The 21,973-nt window shown below is 45.4% G+C and overlaps 1 protein-coding gene across 1 annotated transcript in view; it reads left to right on the top strand.

Moving 5' to 3' along the window:
* Positions 1-8,256: 8,256 nt before the first annotated feature.
* The window catches only part of FUZ (fuzzy planar cell polarity protein), a 118,554-nt gene continuing 104,837 nt past the window's right edge, over positions 8,257-21,973 (top strand). Inside the window, exon 1 of the mRNA XM_086930143.1 lies at positions 8,257-8,413. Within this exon, the coding sequence (XP_086786269.1) occupies positions 8,315-8,413 (99 nt within the window). The 5' untranslated portion in view covers positions 8,257-8,314. The remainder of the gene's footprint in view (positions 8,414-21,973) is intronic.

The following is a 21,973-nucleotide window of genomic DNA, read 5'->3' as shown; positions in this document are numbered from 1 at the left end:
CAAAGGCGCACCCACTCTACAGGCAAGACCTTCCCTATGATACCTGCCTTATGTAATTTATGTCCAGTGTGACTTCCTCTAATATATTTAAGTATACACTACTAACCTTATGGATGCCTGGCTTTGCCCCTCCTTCAAAAAGATTTTCTGTTAATACAATTTCTAAATATATCAAGAGAACAACTTAGAACATTTCTTACACATTGTCTCTCATCTGTCTTCCGCTTCACCCAACAGCAAAACTTGCGCTGGGCTACCGAGACTAGGGGCCAGATGTAAGTGGCCAAATAGCGAGTGGTAGCGCTGAAATTCGCAGAATTTCAGCGTTTGCGATCGCTATTTGGCTGCGAGCAATGTAGGGGAGTTTAAACCTACTAGCAAAATAAGGAATCGCTAAATTGTGATTCCTTATTTTGCTCTTGCATTTAAGGAATCGGAAATTGCGATTCCTTAAATGCAATATAAGTAACACAAAAGAAAGTGCACTTTAACCTTAAGGAATCACTAATTACCACCAACTATAAGTTGGTGGTAATTAGCGATTTCCTTTAAAAAAAACACTTTTTTGCTTTTTTTAAAGTGCCATGTGGCACACAATAATGCCCTTAGGGCGTGTATGTGTGCCACATGTGCACACATGCACATTTCAGGAATGCAACAGGGTGTCCTTTGGACACCCTGGCAACCTTGAAGTAGCGCCCGCTATTTGCGAATCACTAATAGCGAATCGCAAAAGGAGAATATCTTCCCATTCATTCCTATGGGCCTCTAAGCACATAGGAATGAATGGGTAGGTATTCTTTATTAGCGAATCTCAATTTGCGATTCGTTATTAAGGAATATTAAGGATTCACTAATATTTTAGCGATTCCTACCTACATTCAATTTTGCGAGTCCTTAATAGCGAATGGGTAAAATTTGCTATTAAGGATTTGCAAATTTGATTTTACCTACATCTGGCCTGAAGAGTAATACACTCAGCTCCAACATATTTCCTCCCATGATCATCCCACAACCATTACCATTTGGATGATCTGAATCTCTAGAATACTTTTGGTCTCTTTTAGCATGCCATAAGTAACTATCCAAATATGCCACAACCCGAACACCAGTGGTTGACAGTACAGAAGTTCCTGGTAATGGAAAAATATTTGCTACTTCCGCATCCATAACAAAAAAATATTTATCTTTATTGGAATCTTGCCTACTGTATTTCCATATTCTAGATCCCGTCTCCACTCTGGATTGATGTTCTGCATACTGGGATAACACACTTTCGCTTGTTGAGTCACTTTCCCAGCCATTGAATTTTCATAAGCCTCATACAATGCTGCTTAGCACCTTCTTTGGGTACTCTACTTTCTTCACTAAAGCTACCACATCTATCAAAGGGGAATTACAACTATCCCATAGCCTGTCCTGAAATAGCATATGAAAATTAAGGTTCTTGACAGAGAGATGAATCTATGCATCACAAAGCTGCAACCAGCATGCAAGGTCACACAGCAGGAACATTGGAATGTTGCTACAAGGTGTTTGTTGACAGGCAATATGTCTTCTCTTCTGTCATTCTAGCTTGCCTGGCAGTTAAAGATGGTCTTATAAAATATTAGATACAGCTCACTATCTATGCATAAAGTAGGGTAGAGTTCCTACACGATGATAGTTACCCTGTAGTGTCAGTCCAGAGGCATGACTGTGGCATGCTTCATCATCGAGTCCTTAAAAATTTGCAGATGGTCAAAAACGTTCCCAGTGTGCACTGTGCCAAAATTGCCAGCAGGCTCTATTCGTTTGAACAAAAAAAATTGAAATGTATCTGAAGTTCAAAAAAATCAGATCTTTAATGATTCACCAGCAACATCCATTTTTGGGTTAATAAATGATTCTTAGTTGATAAGATTCCATTGGTTGATCAAACAATGCGTTCCTACAAAACACTGTAATATACGAGGTTCTTCAAATTCCAATTTTATAAAGATATAGGTGAGCAACAGAAATCTCAAACAAGATGACTGGCTCTAGCTCAGCTCCAGGTACTCAAGCCCAAAATTTGCCAAGCTCTCATGTATGTGGTTTATGCCTGCCTGCCACCACACTCTAACCTTATGTGTCATGAATTGACAACAAATCAGTGACTTTTGATGTCCATTATTACATAAGAGCATCTTCAAATATGTGAGTTCAGGAAGATTGCTGTACAAGCACTTCTTGTTTGATTTAACAGACTGTATATAATGTTACTCCATGTATAATAAGAATCTAGGCCACATGTAGGATACACCTAGGGTTGCCACTTGGCCGCTTTTATACTGGCATGATCAGCATTTTTGACAGTTGGGTCAAAAATTGGTAAAAGCACCTAAAAACTGTCTTTTCCCCTTATCAGTACAACCTTTAAACAATAAACATAAGAAGAAAGCACATTTGAACAGGATAGACTACTGCTTTATAAGGATCACTGACTGAAAATTAAAAAGACGTTAAAGATGATTACAAATATAAAGTTCTATTTAACCACAACTGACGCCCCTCTTAATTCAGCAGTGGCGTTGTCATCGGGAGGGGGCAGGAATGTTTTCAAGTTTATGTTTAAAACTAAACACTTGGGCCTCTAAACGCATGGGTCGAGTATGTAGTGTTGCGCTCTAGTTCCCCAGGGATGCACGTGACGCAGCACGCCCGAACTAGAGCGCGAAGTAAAGTGCGCATGCGCGAACGGCGGTTAGCGCATCAGAGCGGCTCGGAGCGCATTTGGGATAAGACGCCCGGCACTCTTCCTGATCTTATATACTTGTTTAATAAACGACCGCTGCCCACACAACCAGAGTCCAGTGGCCTCATTTAAGGCGAAAGTACCAACTCCACAGTGGCGACGAGGAGTGGGATCTCCCACAGACAGCATCCCAGTCAAAAAAATAAATAAATAAATAAATAAAAAGGAGTGGAGGAGAAGGAAAAGCCAGGATAGCACCACGAGGCACAAGCTGGCAACCCCAAAAAAGTTGAATTTGCTGGCAGGAAGCACAGGAAGAGCGCGGCAGAGGCGCAAAAGTCAAGGCAACGCCCACCACGTGCCCGGGAGCCAGGCAGCACAGCATCCTGCACAGAAGCACGGTAGGAGAGTGGCAGTGCCCCCGCTAAGGCCCTGGCGGAAAGGGGAGACCGCGGTGAAGGGGAAGGAAGAGAACCCCGTCCCTCACAAAAAGGGAACACCAGCGCGCCAAGTAGTAGCAGGAACCAGGGAGGTGAACCGAAAAGACAGGCCAGAATGAGCAACCAAGCTTCTTCACTCACTGCGCCGATTCCATTTCTGCCCAAACCAAGTGAACCCCAGATGAAATGGGAGGACTGGAGGGAGTATTTCAAGAATTACCTTGAAGCCTTGGAAGATGAAACCGGGGAGGAATTCTCCAGCGCGAGGAGGAAACGAATACTTCTACATAACCTGGGACGCGTGGGGATAAGAGTGTTCACGAACATAGTGCCCGCGCCTCGGCAGGCAGCTGACGTGGACGTCTTTAAGCATGCTCTGGAAGACCTAGACGCTCACCATCGTCCAGCGGTGTGTGTCTCCATTGATCGTTTCAACTTTCAACAGAGGAAGCAAGGAGAGGGAGAGTTGATAGATGACTATGTCGCAGCCTTAAGAAGACTGGCGATCCAGTGCAAGTACGGGACACTCCAAGATGACTTTATTAAAGATCAAATCGTAATGCACACCACCAATAAGACAGTACAGGATAAGTTGTGGGCACACGGAGAAGCGACACTAAAGGAAGTGATTGCTATAGTGAAGAAAGCTGAGCTCTCGAAGCGTTGTGCTGAAGCGGCAAAAAGGGAAAACGCGCAGAAGGTCATGGTCAACAAGGTGGATGACGCTGAGCCCTCAGGAAGATATAAAATGGCGCCTGGAGACGGTAGAGGAACTAACAAATGGGCGGGAAAGCCAGGACAGTCTGGGAAGCAGTTCACGTACAGCAAGTCCATGTGCTACAGATGAGGAAGTTCAACCCACGCAGCCCAAGACCAGCACTGCCCGGCGTTCCGCGCCAAATGCATGTTCTGCGGACTGATAGGACACTACGAGAAAGTATGTTGAAGAAAAGGGAAGAAGTCAGTGGTAAAATACATAGCACAATCGCAACCAGAAGAAGAAGCAGGCGAGGAATCGGAGGAAGAAGACCTGGTGTTATGCATTGAGGAGCAAGTGTTAGGCATAGACAGCAAACGCTCTGATAAACCGCGTGCGGACATGCTGATAGGGGGAGTGAAAGTCAGAATTGCGATAGATTCAGGATCCCCGTACACCATAGTTCAGAGATCGGTGTGGGAGGAAGAGTTCAAGTCCAGCCTGGGTCCCAAATTGGAACCACCAGACATACGGCCAGTATCGTACACGAACAACCCGATCCCCATGGTAGGTTACCGGAGCCTGAAATTTGAATTCAGAGGAAGAACAGCAGTATGCAAATTGTACGTGGAAGAGAAAGGCCCCTCGGTTTTAGGATGGAGGGATCAAGGAGACCTCGGAATTAAGCTGGATCCAAGAGGCATGGAGCAAGTACTGCTGACGGACAGTGAAAATTGGCCGGACCTGGAGAAAGTAAGAAGGGACTTCCCCAAAGTGTTCGGAGGGAGGAATGGAAAACTGGAGAAATTCAAGCTTAAGATCCTACTTAAGGAGAACTCCCGGCCAGTGTCCCACAAGGTCCGAAATGTGCCCATAGCAGTGAGGGAAGCAGTGCAGCAAGAACTGCGCAGGCTAGAAGAACATGGAATAATCGAGCCTATAGACAGCTCAGAGTTGTTGGCCCCCTTAGTGGTTGCCAGGAAGCCCAACGGCAAAGTGCATTTGTGCGTGGACCTGCGCGAGTTAAACAAGTGCCTGATAGTAGAGAAATTTCCGCTACCCAGGATCGAAGAAATGTTGGCCAAAACAGGGGAGTGAAGTGGTTCTCCACCGTAGACCTTACTTCCGCCTATCATCAAATTGACTTACACCCATCTAGCAGGAAACTCACGTCATTCATAACGCCCTATGGATGCTATCAGTTCCGCAGGATGCCCTTCGGGCTGGCATCCGCCGCAGCGGTGTTCCAAAAGCTCATGCACTGCCTATTCAAAGACGTTGAAGGCATCCAGTACTTCCAGGACGACATCTTGGTTATGGGGATGGACCGTGAGGACCACGACAGCAAGTTAAAAAAGGTACTGAGCGTCCTACAAGAGAAGGGTCTGACGGCAGAATGGGAAAAGTGTAGGTTAGGCATGACATCCGTCACCTACCTGGGACATGAGATAGGTGGACAGGGGATCACCCCTAAAAGAGGGAATGTGAAGGCAATCTGCAATGCCAGAGCTCGGGTCAATAAGGACGAGGTGCGGTCATTCCTGGGAATGGCCGAGTATTACAGCAAGTTTGTCCAGCACTTTGCCACGAAAACCCATAAATTGAGACAGCTAATAAGAGACAAGACAGCGTTCCAGTGGACGATGAAGCGCAGGGAGAATTTGAAAAATTAAAGAGAAATATCAGCCACGCGGTGCCGTTACATGGACACGATGCCTTGGGGCAAACAATTCTGACCACTGATGCCAGCGAAAAGGGTTTAGGAGCGGTCCTCGCACAGGAAAGAGAGGACAACACAGTAGAAACCCTCAGATTTGCTTCCAGAGCGTTGTCTCCCACGGAACAGAAGTTCAGTGTGATTGAGAAGGAAATGCTGGCAGCGACATGGGCCATGGGGAAGTTCCGACAGTTCCTGTGGGGCACGAGGTTTCGATTACAGACCGACCACAAACCATTGGCCAAGGTGCTCACCTAGAGTGGACATGCCACGGCCACCCGTGCATGGCCAAAATGACTCTTAAACTGCTGGAATACACATATTATGCGGTGTACATACCGGGAACACGCAACAAAGTGGCAGACTACCTTAGCAGGGCCTCAGCCATGGAGGAAGCGCCAAAGCCAATGACGCAGAATGAAGAGATGGTAGCTGTGATGGAGGACACGGAAAGGGCGATCAGCAAACAAGAGTGGGCGCAAGCTTACGAGGAGGACGAAGACATAAAAGAGGTCAAGGACTATCTCATCAAAGGGTGGCCGGACAAGAAGAGGCTAAAAGAGGTGCTCAGAAAATTCTATGAGGTGCGAGAAGAGTTATCAATTAGCGACTCTGGAACCTTTTTGTATCACTGCGACAAGGTAGTGCCCACTGAGAAATTGATCTCACCCCTGCTGAGCCAACTACACGAAGGTCACCTCGGTATTGTAAAAACCAAAATGAGGGTGAAACAAATGTACTGGTGGCCGGGAATGGACATTCAAGTGGAGAGGCACGTGAGGGACTGCGTCCAGTGCCAAGGAGCAGACAAAGTACTGAAACCGTTAAGACCAGCGTTAGAGAGATTCGACCAGCCCCGCAACCCCTGGGAAGAGGTTGCAGTTGACATTCTAGGGCCGGTATTGGATAACCAAGGAACAGCTAAATACCTGTGTGTTTTGGTAGACAAATACTCCAAGTGGCCAGAAGTTCAGGTGCAAGAGGAAATGGACTCGGACGTGGTAATCAAGTTCCTTACTTCTGTGTTCTTAAGAGAGGGAATCCCGAGAACAATTCTGTCAGACAATGGCCCGCAATTTACATCGGAGAAATGGTACTGATACGCAGAAAGAAATGGAATCAAGCCCAAGCACACCTCGGCGTACCACCCTGCAAGCAACGGACAGGTGGAAAGATTTAACCAGGTCCTTATGGAGTCCATACAAGCTGCCATTATGCAAGGCAAGTACTGGGAGGCAGAAATCCAGAGAATGATGTGGGCGTACAGGATCACCCCCACCTCGACAGGGTATAGCCCCTTCCAAATCTTAAGAGGCAGGCACCCTTTTACGAAAGACAATGTAGTTTGGAGAGAAAAAACTATCACCAGCAAATGGTCACCGGCTGTAGTCCAGCACAATCTGGAGAAGGCCCAGAAAGTGTACACCGAGCATTACAACAGGAGAAGAAATGTAAAAGAAACAGCTCTGGAGAGAGGAGAGTTGGTGAGAGTCAAGTAGGTGGTACTGAGAAAGAAGGGAGAAAGCAAGTACAGCCCACCCCTGCAAGTGGAAAAAGTGTATGATAGAGCTGCGCTACTCAGTGACCGAAAGGTGTGGTCCCAGGATCGTATGGCAAAGATCAATAAAATTGTGCAGTGGCCAGTGGTGGAAGGAAGTGACTCACAAGATCAAAGACAGAGGAGTGATGTAGAAGGAAGGACATCAGATGGTGAAGACCAAGGGGGAGAAGGAGTGCACGTGGAGAGAGAAGATCTGGAAAGGCCGAGTGTGGAGGAGCCACCAGCAGGAAGAGGTGTGACGCCTAAGAGAAGTGAACTGGGTCAGCGGAGAGAAGAAGCGGTGAGTCCCGCACCGGAAGGTGTCCGAGAAGCCTCCACACCGGTAAGACGCACACGTGCTGGAAGAGTGGTAGTCAGACCTGCACATCTCAGAGACTTTGAATAAGAGGAGGATTGAACTGTATTAAAATGTTGTATAAAAAGGGGAGATATGTAGTGTTAGCGCTCTAGTTCCCCAGGGGTGCGCGTGACGCAGCACGCCGGAACTAGAGCACGAAGTAAAGTGCGCATGCGCCAACGGCGGTTCGGCAATCAGAGCGGCTCGGAGTCGGAGCGCATTTGGGATAAGACGCCCGGCGCTCTTCCTGATCTTATATACTTGTTTAATAAACGACCCCTGCCCACAGAACCAGAGTCCAGTGTCCTCATTTAAGGCGAAAGTACCAACTCCAGAGTACAGCACGGCCTAGAACCAAGCCAGCTGATAATTTGTTGGCTCGCCCACCTCACTTATAACGGCCATAACAGGGGACTCTGCTTATTGCATATATATGTATATATAAATAGTGCTTATAGGCGTGGCCTCGGTTCACAGAAGCTGCAACATCTGTAGCTAACACACCATGCACCTACTACCCACCCACGCCTTCCGTCCAATTACCTCAAAAAAACTAACATTATATTTCTTAATTACCCTCATTTTCAACCTCTGCGCTAGGAAGCATACCGCATACTGCTAAGTGCGTACAGTAGCACAAAGCTGGCTTAGAGGCTGAGGTGGGAGTTGGTCACGTTTCAATTCATTTTGAGGTCGGTCTCAGGTTTTGTCCTCGAGTTCTAACAGCCCCAGAGCCGCTCCCGGCTGGCTGCTCTGCGGTTGCTTAGACACAGCGTCCCGCCCTTCCCGGCAAGCTCTGCGTTTGCAAGATGGCAGCGAGGTTTTGCAGGAGAACCCATTTATAGAATGGAGGACAGCGGTGGCGTGGGGCTGTCGCTGATATGCTTGACTGCTAGTAGCGGAGTACCGCTGTACAGCCGCAGCAGGGGAGGGAGCGGCCGGCAGGTGAGTAGACAGGCCGTCGTGCATCTATGAAGCGAGCCATAGACTAGCGCCCAAACCTCCCAGTCCTTCTTTTATCTCCACTGTTTGCCGTGACCGTCGTACAGCGACTCTTTATAATGATCTGTGACTAGAGGTGCTACGGCTGCTCTTGTTATCGGCGAGACATGTTCATGTATAATACCACTACTCGAAGTATGGTGGCAGCCTCGGCCCAGTCTATGGCATAATCGGGAAATTAAGTGCAAATGCTTAATGCCATATTTTGGTCTGTGTGTTTTTAAAAAATATTTAGATGTTAATGTTGCAGTGGCTGAAAGGTTCCGTGTTAATTTACGGCATGCTCCTTTATTAGAAAAAGTGTAATTAGAATACATTGTTCTGACTTACTATTTTTTTTATTATGTGATGCGTGCATGCACCCCATTGATGTGTGTGACCCCGCCAGCGACTGAGCTGTTCTTTAAGTTATCAGTATTTTGCATTCTGGGACTTGTATATTGAGCGCTCTAAATTCCCAACAAGAAGAGCTTGCTGTTGATTAAAAGTCCGGGCAGTCTGAATAGGCATATGACATAGGGGACTTTTTTTTAAACTCTTGCTCAACTCGGCATTCATACCTGCCAAGATTTCAGTCTACTTATGCAGCAGTTCAGGCGTGTTTGTCCAATTCAATTAAACTTAACTAAGACTACAACCAATGCTTTAAATGGACCTGTACGAGTATCTGCACTTTTTTATTTTGAGAAGGAGAGTACCTACACGTCTCAAGAAAAACGTAATACTTTTAATTGGAGATTACCGGCACTTCTCAGAAACAAGCAGGTCCTCTGGCACAGAGTTCCTGCACTTCTATTTTTCCATTTCAAGCACAGACTACAACTCCCAGATAGCAATGATATGTAAAAGCAAAGTCCAGCAAATGGAAAAGTGGTGTCCAAGTGATATGGAGGCATCCATATGGTCTCCCTACTTGTAAACCTGCCATGGCTCAAACTAAAGATGGTAGGTGACAACCAGCAAGCTGGAGGATGAAGCAGCCCCGCCAAGTAGCGCGCAACGGGCATTAGACTAATGCATCCTAGTGCTGGTGGCTGCATCACAGCACTAAAATGCATTACTGCTCATCCGACTTCAAGTACCATGAGGCACTGCTGTAATAACAAAACAAACATTTGCAATGCAATAGGTCTCGCATTAAGAAAGTTTGAGCTATTGGTATTGTAAATGTCAAATTTGTTATTAATGTGTTGGTTTTAAAAATTGCGAAATTAATAGCTTTGTCATTTACAATGGCACTAGTTATAACTTTTGCAAATGTGACACTTATAGCATTTGTAATGCAATGTGTTATATTTTCGTGACTTACATGTATTGATATAACAAATAACATTGGCTTTTTTTAAAATTATTAATACTTAAATAACATTTATTGTAATTTATAATGGCAATAGCTTAAACTTTTGTAAATAACTTATGAAGATTATGTTCAGTGTATTTTATTGTGACGAAAATCCAAGAACAGAAGTGAAATATTAACATATTTTTGTGACATTTGTAATAAAGCTTGAAACATTGAGAGAACATATTTGAACCAGTTGTTGATGAATGGTTGCACAGATTGATGCTGTGGTGGCGCAGAGTGATGTGGTGGTGGTGACGAGTGATGCTGTGGCGTTCAGTGATGCTTTGGTGGTGAATTTGGGTCCTGCTTGAGGGGCATATTATAATTGTAGTGTGAGTTCTGCAGATTTATGCTGTATTAGTAATGCCTAATGCAGTGCTGGTGATCAAAGATGGTGTAGTGGTGGTGAATTATGCTGTTTAATGATTTGGTGTGCTGAGTGATGCTCTAGTGGTGTTGACTAATTCCGAAATGGTATAAATGATGCTGTGTTGGTGCTCATTGACAATTGTGTGTACCTTCAGGAGGGAGAGGGGAGGGGAGAGAAGAGAGAGTGAGGAAAGAGGGGAGAAAGGGAGGAGAGAGGGGAGAGAGAGGAGAGAGGGGAGAGAAGAGAGGAGAGAAGGGAGAGTGTGGAGAGAGATGGGAGATGGTAGAGGGAAGGGGAGAGTGAGGAGAGGGGGGAGAGAGAGAGAGGAGACAGGAGAGGGAAGAGTAGGGAGAGTGGTGAGAGGGTGGAGAGAGGGTGGTGAGAGGGAGGGGAAAGGGAGGGTAGAGTGAGGGTAGGGTGGGGATAGAGGGGGAGGGTAAGTGATGGGAGAGTGAGGAGAGAGGGAGAAAAAGAGGGGAGGGGAGAGTGGTGAGAGTGCATACTGGTGAGGTGGGATGAGACAGAAGAGAGTTGTTATGGGGAGAGAGTGGTGGGGAGAGGGCAGAGTGGTGGGGAGAGGGCAGAGTGGTGGGTAGAGGGCAGAGTGGGGGTGAGAGAGGGGTGAGTGGGGGGGAGAGGGAGGGCAGAGTGGGGGAGAGAGGTGGGGGAGAGGGGTGAGTTGGGGAGAGAGAGGGGATTGGAGAGAGGGAGTGTAGAGGTGAGAGGCGAGGGGAGAACGGGGAGAGAGAGGGGAATTGGAGTGGGAGTGTAGAGGTGAGAGGCGAGGGGAGAAAGGGGAGAGAGAGGGGGATTGGAGAGATGGAGTGTAGAGGTGAGAGGCGAGGGGAGAAAGGGGAGAGAGTGAGGGGTGAGTGAGAAGAGAGAGAGGAGGGGAGGTTGAGGAGGGAGGGGGGAAGAGTTATTTTTCACTTTTCAAAAAGCCTTTTAAAAAAAAATCTCTCAACCTTCTTTTTTTTTAATTATTATTTTTTTTTATTTGCACCTTTATAAAAACCAGGACAGGCGTAAGTATTTCCTTTGTTTTGGTTCCCTGGGCAGAATTAGAAAATGCAGCAGCCGCCGTTCGAAATCTGTTGGCCTGGTCATCCTCCCATCTTCTCGACTTCAGCAGCATGAAATACCATGAAAGCACATGTTTGGGATTTGAGTCCAATTCTTAAAAAAAAAATATCACACACTACATGACGCATTAATACACTGTAAATAAGCGCTCCAAAGAATCTTTTGTGATAGTGTGACCCGTTGTAAATAATTCTTGAAAAGGGCTGGTAGGAGCGGACTGTCGAATCTGCCTTCATTTTAAAACTTCTAAATAAAGTTATGTAAGTACTACCAGAATTAGATAGAGAAAACAGAGAAGGAGAGAGACCATTAGCTAGTGTAGTGTGTAATGTTTGAAACCCGTAACAAAAGTACTAAAAAAAATTCTAAAAGGGAGGGGGGAGGTTGAGGAGAGAGGGAAGAGGGGAGAGAGTTATCCTTTTTTTTTCTCTCCAAAAAGCATTAAAAAAAAACACTCTGAACCTTTTTTATTTCCACCTCTCTAAAAAGCAGGACAGGTGCAAGTATTTCCTTTTTTGTTCGGTTCCCTGGGCAGAAGTAGAAAATGCTGCAGCAGCCGTTCAAAATCTGTAGGCCTGGTCCCCCTACCATCTTATCGACTTCAGCAGCATGAAATACTGAAGGGCACAATACATCAACTGTGAAACTTTTGAAGATTAGCAGAATAACGACAGTAGTAAATCAAGTAGTGCATAGAAAGACAGCACTACACAGCAAAGGATAACCGAGCAGGCAGGTAAAACTGCCATTGAAACACAAATCAAACTTCGAAAGTTGTTTACAAATGACATTGTTTCCTCGTAAAATATGCAAACTATCCAGGGTTTTGCAAAGCCTTTAAAACACTTGCCACATTTTGTAATCGCCCCTTTAAAAAAACATGTACTGGTGCAAATATACCATTGAATTAGGTCGGTCAGAAGGTGAACAAGCGTTCAAAAAAGGGCCACGGCTGGGCCAGGGGATTATTGCTCAGAAAGCATATCACATTAACAGACGGTATGGGCAGCCGCCAGGCAGAGAAGCAACAGGCCCAGCCCTGGCTCGGAGGGCATGAAAATGCCTGTGGTCTGACAGACATTCAACAGTACAGATGGAAAGAATGGCTGCACAGAGAAGACGGCCGCAAGATGACGACCTTGGAACTGGGAAGCACAAGATATTGTGCGGCGTCCGTATGTGTTGTTGTTGCTGCTTGCTCTTTAAGTACGTGTTGCGAACTGAATCGCCTCCAGGCGCTGCCTTTTTTCACCTTGATAAGAAAGAACGAGAAGCTACGGAATATTGGAGAGCGAGCAAGGTGGAGGCAGTGATAAAGTGTATCTGCGCGCTCATGAGAGAAAGAGGAACCAGTGACAAAGAAGGCAGGGCATGTTCAGTCAGAATTGGAGCGAGGAACCGGTGCTGGACAGAGAGGTCCAGAGAGATAAAGGCCCGAGAAGGGTGGGCTAGGGGGAGGGGATGGATTCACAGTCGGTGCATGAGAAAGAAAGTGAGGGTGAGCCAGGATAGAGGGGAAAGCACGGACTAGGGGAAAACAGCAAGTGACAAATATAAGTGAAGTAAGGCGAGAATCAGAGAGAAGGGGAGGTGAGCAGTACATGTGAGGGGTAGCCGGTCTAGAAAGAGGGGAAGACGAGAAAGGAGGCAACCACCATAGGTTGGCAGTAACATAGGAACCATGGTAACGAAAGCAAGAATAGAGGTAAATGTGAGAGTTACCCCTTAACAACAGTCAAGGGAAATGGGGTTAACCAACCGACAAAAAGGAGAGATTCCCTTGAACAGAACTAAATAGACTGAGCTAGACAATTAAAATCATAACAAGATTCACGTATGTAAAAATAATTCCTACAATTTATTGATAATACAAACATTAAAAGAGTGGACAATGACAGGATATCACAGAAAGCTGCATTAATGTCAATGGACTCAATATTGAGCATAAAGAGAATGTAAGAGCAAAAGAAAAACAAGCTCTTGGCATTGCTGTAGGGGGCGGGGGAGAGCATTCCTTTAAAGTGTGAAGCAGGGGGCGGGGGAGCGGATCCCTTTGAAGCACGGCCTCGCGGCCGTGAAAGTGAAACAGCCTGAGGCCAAGCGCACGCTGGGGGAAGCTTCAGATGCTTGTGGGAGGGAGGCTGATGGCTTTGATGTGGATGCGCTTTCCGCACGAGTGCACCACACAAACTGTCCGAAATCCGCGATGGTTTCAGAGCCTGGTTTGCCCATTATGCTCTCGTCTATTATCCCTTGTGGGATTAATAGGCAAGACCTAAAAAGTCACACATTTGACCACTGAATGTCACTCTGGGCTCATTCTCTCAGCCCCAAGCTCCTCAACGCATATATGACCCAGCTGAACAACATCGTATGATTCAGTGGTGTCTACATAATTTCCTACGCAGACGACACCAAACTCATCCTTTCACTAACCAACAACACTAACCAACGACCTTATCACCACCACCAGAACCAATTGCCAGAGATGCATGACAAACGCCATAGACTGGATGAAGAACAAATGCTTGCAGCTGAATACAGACAAGACAGAAGTACTGATCTTTGGCAACAGTGGCAAAACAGGGAATGACTCCTGGTGGCCATTAGATCTAGGACCCGCACCCGCTCCCTCAGACCATGCTTGAAACCTTGGAATCATCATTGACAACAAGCGCACTATGAAATCACAGATCAACGCTGTCTCCTCCTTCTGCTTCCTCCCTTTGCGCATGCTCTGTAAGATCTTCATGTGGCTACCCCTACACTTGAGATGCACTGTGATACAGACCCTCATCACCAGCCGACGGGACTACAGCAAAGCCCTCTACGTAGAAACAACCGCACACCTCCTACGGAGACTTCAGACCATACAAAACACCGCAGCCAGACTCATCCTTGGCCTTCCCCGATGAACCCACACCACACCCCACCTCCGCAAACGCCACTGGTTCCCTGTACAAAAGATATGCCATTTCAAACTGCTGACCCATGCACACAAGGCTCAACACAACCAAGAACCTGCAAACTTTAACCACTGCCTGAAGTTCCACCAACCATTGAGAAAACTCCACTCCACCTCCCTTTCGCATGCCCATACTCCCCCCACCCCCCTCCCCATCAAGTGAAGCAGAAATGGAGGATGCTCCTGTTCCCACATCAGAGCAAAGACCTGAAACAGCCTCACCACGCACCTCCGGACAATCACCTCAGTTCCAGAATTCCAAAAGGCCCTCAAGACCTGGCTGTTCGAATAAGCCTCTGGGACCGCAAGTGCCTGGATACCCTATCGGGTGATTAGCCATTCTTTATAAATCCTGATTGATTGGCTCATAAGTACACTGAACACATGGAAATGTCACACATAAGCAATCTGGAAACTTGGCAGCTAGGATGAAGATAGGAAAAGTTGAGCAAACGAGTGGTAGCCGCTGAGGCAGACGAAGTCTGCACAATATATCTTTGTAGGAGGCTGGCTTAATGTATGGTGCACACTTATTTAAGTGACGCATCCTGCACTAATCCTGACAACCCTTATCAGGGCTCGAAAAATACAAAAAATGGTACTAGTCCTGCAGGACTAGTACCTTAAAAAATGTCCTTGACCTAACTGCAACCTACTTGACCTCCATCTCTGAAAGCGGAGCAAATGTGACAAGATAACAAGATTTAAAGGCATCTTTATTGCTCATTAACTTTGTGAGCAATAAAAATGCCTTTAAATTTGGTTATCTTGTCACATTTGTTGCGTTTTCACTGACAGAGGACAAAAGTTGGTTTGTTTCCTACTCGCCAGAAAGGGCGAGTAGGACCTAAAAACAGCTCGACCTTGTTAAATTTAGCTCGACTATGCGAGCGGTCGAGTGGAATTTTCGAGCTCTGCTTATGGTGATTTTAGTGGTCTTAGACAACCATAGAAAGATCTCTTAAGTGGTAGCTGTGGAGAGCAGCCTTCAGGCTTAGTCCAGAAAGAGTGTTAAGCAGCTTGTTTTCCAGAACTAATCATATAGTATAGGTTAAGCAAAAAAGAACCACACAGTGTAGTTTATAAAAATAAGTATATTGATTATACACACTCACTAACACATTGGTATATCTCCTACCCGGAGATATCAACACATTACATACAATATTTCAAAGGTAAACGGATAAGTAAGCACAACTACACAGTGGTCTCCAGGGGGAGACCAAACCATATACTAAAGAAGTGGAATGCAAACTGTGACAGAAGTCGTGACTTGGAACAGAAGACTCAGAAGAGTTGGGACACAAGGAACCACCTGAGGTAAGTACCCAGGCACCCCACAGAGGCTGTGTGCAGTGTGGAAACACAGCTGTATACTCAATGCAAGTCAATGGGAAAGTCGCTGTTGCAGTTTTCAAGAAGAAAGACCCTTCCCAGAGGACTCTGAAAAAAACCTGTGGAAGACAGAAGGTTGGAGAGTCATCCCACCCGTGGATACCACAGGAACCTGGATACCAACACCAGGGAAGCCGGGTGCAAAGTAATGTCGGAAACCGCCATAGACCACAATGGAGGACTTCAGGAAAGGTGCCACTGGCATAGAAGGTGGAAGAGTCTGGAGGAATCCAAGGATGGATTCTCAAAGAGAAGTACGTGCAAGCAGAGGGGACAGAGCCTATTCCACTTGGAAGTGACCAGGAGGCACGGAATACCAATGACCACCGATGAGGAAGATGCAGGAATGATGACGGTGACCTTGTCGCTGCAGCTGTGAGGACCAGGCAATGCTGTGAAAGACCAGATGACCCACTTTGAGAGTCAAGAACCAGGGGGTCGGTGTCCTGCGGGAGCACCAACAAGCCTTTGCAGCAGCAACATATGTGGTAAATGAATAAGGTTCAACTTTGGGACCAGCAAAGTCCAAGGGACTCGCCAAATGCAGGAGAGTCAGACCCTCAAGAGGACCGACTGGCCGAAAGCACAGGAGTTGCAAGAGGACACAAGCAGCTGATCATAGATGCATGCCCACAGTGCAGAGGATGTGGTGAGGAAGAAGATCTTGGCAGGAGGAGATCATGGAGACTGGGCCTTCTTGTAGCCGAAGATCTCTGGAGGACAGAGTCAACAAGCCATGGCAACAGCAAGTCGACGCTGATAGCAGACCGGTCAGCTTCATTTCGGTGCCTACCAATGCAGGGGAATGACTCCTTCACTCCAAGAGAGATTCCTTTGGGTGTCTTTAATGCCCAGACGCCTAGAGAGGAACCTGGATAAAGCACAGGCACAGATGACGAAGAAGACTTGCAGAACAGCGAGACCAGGAGCAGCAGCAGTCTTTCCTTGGTGCAGTCTCTGTTCCAGGTGAAGTCCAATGTGCCCAGACGGTTGAATTTGAAGTGGTTTTGAGTTTGCATCTTGTCCCACGACAAATCTGAAGAACCACTCACAGGTAAGCCCTTAAGTACCCTAGGGAAAGGGTTGGGACGATTCAAGGGTCCCTCCCAGAGGAGGGGGTTGGACTGAGGGGAATATTGTTCCCATGTCCTTTGTCCAGTTTTGCGCCAGAACATGAGCCAAGGGCTCCCTGAACTGGCTCTGCCCTTCAAAGCAGTCGCCGGGCCTTTTCCATACATATTTTTGTGTGTCAGACAGAGAATCTTGACACAGTGTCTCCCAAACCTATAAACTTCCAGCGACAAAAGTTCACGTTTTCATTTGTGTCCAGGTGATGTTGTTATTTAACCCTTCTAAGTGGGAATGTAAGTGGAACACCCAGCATTGTTCCCTCCACAAAAGAGTATTTTGCTGGGATGCCGTGTACCCTCCTCAAGTTGTTGCTGTACAATCCACTTCAGGTCTTTCAGTTTATGGCCGTTGATAATATAGTGGATGGCCATTTTTTTGTATTGTTCCTGCACTTCAAATTACTCCTGTGCTTCCCTATTCTAACCTCAACTTTTCTACATGTCATCCCCACATATCTCTATTTGCAGTTCTTGTGTCTTCTCAAAAACCAAAGTGTTCCTAAATTAAGGTCCAGTGATGTTGTTAAAACACACACACTGCATTGACCACATGGAAAATGCCCGGTAAACCTTGGTAGGGCCCAAATTGTCTGTGTAAGGCTCTGATGTTTATGCTCAGGGTTATTTCGCATTTGTACCAATATATCTGTTAGGTTCCTACTCCTCCTATGTGAAAAGGGGGGGGGATAAAACTTTAGGGAACCTGTGTCCAAGAGATACCAATATTTTTGGGTGACTCTTGCCTCTTGATTCAACGGTTTATTATACGTTCTTAGGTAAATGAGTCCCGCTTCTTTCTTTTCCTTCCTTACTGTCTCCAACAGAGTGTTCCTGTTCTGGTGTTTCACTTTCTTTTGTGTTTTCCTTATGTGCTTCCTTAGCCTTAATGTGTTCACCAGTTCCTCGGATTGTCTCTTGTAATCTATTACTCTTGTGCAATTTCTTCTTAGCCTTGGGAACTGGTCATGTAGTAAATTTTCTCTCAATGGTCGAGGGTGAAAACTGTCAAATATACGTATGTTATTTTTGTCAGTTGGTTTGTGATGTGTAATTGTATACAGACCCCTTTCTTCTGTACAGATATTCGCGTCCAAAAACTTTACTTTGAAACTACTAACTGTATTCATGAATTTCAAAAAACGATCCTGGTTATCCAGCCAGGGGAAAAAAGGTGTCATAGAGTCCCGTTCACCCTCCCTGACCAGGAAAATGTTGTTGATATATCTCTTCCAGATAAGGATTCCATTCTAGAAATGGTTAACTTTGCTTCACCCGAATTTCCTTTCAAAGTTGTATGCATAAAGCCCTTCCGCGCTCGGGGCAAAGGTACTCGCCATCATTGTTCCGTGTATCTGTTTATAGCGAGTGCCTTCTGATTCAAAAAGGTTTTCTACCAAAGCCATCCTTGCACACTCCAGGACACTTTGCTGTGGTATATTGTATGTCGAGGTTTCTCTGGAAAAAAAATGTCTTCTAGGACGTATAGGGTCTCCTTTTGAGGAAGGCTATTTCCCCAAGTTTACCAGTAAATTCTTATCTGTATCAAATCTGCCAATTCTTTTGTGTACTCTAAATATATGTGAGTCTTCTGGACTAGGGCTCTTAATAATGCGTGACAGAACTGTGAGAAAAGTTTTAAAACGGACCCAATGCCTGACACAATAGGGTGGTCTTGGGGTGGTCTCCTGTTCTTATGGATTTTGTGGATGGTATAGAAGTACGTGTGACCGGATCTTTACTGCTTAGAAAATCCTGTTTCCCATTCCGATATCCATCCCCCTGCTTCCGCTTCCTCCACCATATTGCCAATTTCATCAGTGAGCCTGGGTGTTGGATCGAAATTGATCTTCTGATAATTCCTTTTGTCTTCTAGGCGTTATAAGCATGCTTGCTCATCTGCAGAACGACAGCACCCCCTTTGTCTGCCGGTTTAAACACTATCTCTTCGTCCCCACTTAGTTCCCTTAGTTCTTTTTCTCTCATTTTTGGACATATTTTGGAACTTTGTTTGGGCGCCCTGATCAGATAAATTTCCTTAAGAACTGCTTGCTCAAAAGCAAACATTTAAATGGGAATTGCTGATGTCTGTGGGTTAAAAGTAGACTTTTTCTGTAGCCCTGTGTCTCCCGTGTCAGTGGTGTCCTCTTTATCATGGACGAATGCCCCAAGTCTAATTCTCCTAAAGAATTCTAGAAGTTCTCAGTGTAACTTGAGCTTGTCTAAAACAGGGGTCGGTACATATCTGAGTCCTTTATTTAGAGCCTGTATTTGTACCTCACTCAACTGCTTATTTGTTAGGTTCACCACTGGATTCCACTGGTGCTCTTCCCTGGTGTTGCCTTCTTGCTTGTATTGCTTAATAAAAGAACAGTCGACCTCGCAGTGACACTGCATGCACTGTCTCAGGCAAGACCTAAAAGCTACTTCATATTGAAAATGCTGTCCACTGTACCTGAGAATACGGGAGACCAGCGTAAAGGAAACCACGTGCCACTGAACAATGAAAACAAAAGAAATAAGAGTGACTAGGAAGCCAACGAATGGTAAGTAATAGGTGGGGTCTCTAAGCCCTTTTTAGATTTTAATTTTTTTAAGGAACAAAAGATCTTGCAGTGACAGCGCATGCACTCTGAGGCGAGACCTAAAACGGCTTGCTTCATATTGAAGGTGTTCTGTAGTCTGTACCTGTGAGTGGAGAAGACCAGTTCAAAAGGTGTTTCCATACTCTAGTTTTGAATTTGGCTAGGCTCTCACCATATCTTGCAAGACTCGTTAGGTAGAAAATGGAATACTCTTAGTAGATGACATAGCTCATACTGCCCATCTCTGATCACGATATCAATTTGTGGAATTATACTCCTATCTGAATTCCACACAAATCTGGGGTCTTTAACTTTGTATTTAAAAGTAGTAAGAACCCATTGTACCATTAGAGATTGCAAGCAGAGTGGCCAGGTAGACAGTAAGTGTTTGGATGCGAAGTTGGATAACCTACCTCAGTTCTATCCACATTTAGTTTCAGCCACGCCAACAAGTTCAGCAGTTTTTCATAAACTTGATGCAATGGCCACAAATCCTTAGTTGGTCGGTTAACATGAAGAACACTTTTTATATTATCGGCATATAACGTTCAAGCCTTCAGCTCTTGACTATTCTAACAGGGGTCAAATATAGATATTGAATATAGCTGGTGATAATGCTGAACCCTATGTTACTCCATGAGTAATAATCTTATATGGGCGATGCATATTCCAAATGCTGATGAGGGGTCCAAAATAATTAGTACAGAAAGTTCTCCTTAGTTTGTGCCATGTAAGACATCCTATACATTCATGAGTGATGTGTCAATGCCATGTTACTGTTGATACTAGACTAATGTGTATTCTGGATTTGATATTGCTCATATTCCTCTGTGGCTGGTTTCAAGTATCTTCTACCCAGCATTTGAGTGGCAAGTGTTCAAAACTGACAGACCCATGGTGTTTTGTAAATGAGTCACACTGGCCTGATTAAAGAGAAGATGGGCAATGGCTGAAGTTTCAAGACTTACAGTTATGCATGCGTTTCTCCAGTGGGAACCATTAAGCTGTCGCCTTGCGTGCTGGTTTTAGAAATTGTAACCTGTTCATGCAATGCTTATTGGGAACTTCCTGAAAATTGAACTGAGCGCTTGAGAACTCCCGATAGCAGCATCCTGAGTAGGACGTTCCAACTAAAAGTGCAAGTTGGACGGACAGAAAGAATTGTACAACTTAGTGCAATCCAAAGAAGCAATGGTTTTCTCTTTACTTGTGAGCAGAGTTAAAAATATATACTGAACCGCTTCAAACAGTTATCGTAATTTATTTATGTATTGTGAATAGAGTCCACTTAGGAAGATAATTATTTTTGTTTTTGCCATAAAACTATCTTCAAATAGCTGCGGCATGCAATTTTCTAGTTATCCTGGGCAGTGTTACTGTTAGAGGACCTTCACAGACACTCTTGGTGCCCACATAACATTTTTTTCTGCTGCTATCACCAATAAGCTGGTTCCTCCTTGAGCAAACAGGTGCCCAGATGTCACTTCGTTTTCCAATGTAACTGATCAACACAAGTGAGTGAAATATCAAGGTTCCTAGGACTACTTTGTAGTACATCATAGAATGCTGCCGGTTATTTTACGCTTTGACTAAAAACCTTTTTGAGAGATGCCCCTATTGGTTTTGGAAACTCTGAGAAGTGGTCACCTAGTCAGGAAGTGTTGCACAAACTGATCTGTCCAAGGAACTGGAAGGACTTGGATAAAGTGACTACTTTCTGCCATACAAAGGATCAAGTCCAAACAATAAACATAATATGTGATGGACAGAGGAAATAACCTTGTGTTCAATTGTTAAAACTATTGTATTAAAGGCAAGCGTATCCGAGTCAGAAAAGCAGTGCCATCAGACATTAAAACCACCCAGACGAAGACTATGAGCAGAATCCAGTAGCATACATGAGCTTCCTCAACTACTGGTGGAGAAAAGTGTCAGTAGTACCTAGCGGTCTGTAACAGGTTACGAAATTTTTAACTGTTGAATCATCTCACTATTTTGAACAGCTCCACATGATTTTTTCAGAAATCAGGGTAACGAACCCATTACTTATGACGAAGGAGGGATACAACATCCTGAGCAATAGATAAGTACCAGTAACGTAGGTTTCGCAGCCTTGTTCCCTATTATGAGTTGCATGATTACTAAAATTATCGGGCCTGGAATAACTGATTCTGACCGGTAATTGTACATGTTTTTGTCCCTGGCAGGGAATAAGATGTGGACCAAGAATTACAAGGTTCTTTTTTGCATGGAGATTCCTGATTCTGGGACACTTAAGTTCCAGAGCAGGTGGTTAAGTGAAAGCAAGAGGCGTAGTGAGTCCCAGGGGTCTGAAGACTGTCAGCGAGCTGGGGAAACTGTGGGCTGGCAGAGTTGAGTAGTCCATGCTGCCTAAGGGCCGCAGGAGTGGGTCAGGCAGGGGCCAAGCTTTGCTTGTGCCCGCAGCCCCTGCCTAATCCTCACTTTATTTTACAGATTGCCTTTTCCAGGCTGATAAAACCATGTTGGTGTTCCTGCACCCAAAAAATATAGATGTGGGAACATGGACATTTGTGAATAGGTAGACCAACATGTTGTGAGAAGTTGGCCTGGTATATGCTGACCACTAATTAAAGTGGGCACCTTGTACCAGT

Source organism: Lissotriton vulgaris, chromosome 7 (assembly GCF_964263255.1).
Source record: "Lissotriton vulgaris chromosome 7, aLisVul1.2, whole genome shotgun sequence".
In the NCBI taxonomy this organism is placed as follows: domain Eukaryota; kingdom Metazoa; phylum Chordata; class Amphibia; order Caudata; family Salamandridae; genus Lissotriton; species Lissotriton vulgaris.
Note: the sequence above shows the minus strand (reverse complement) of the source record. Positions and strands in the feature narration are given on the sequence as shown.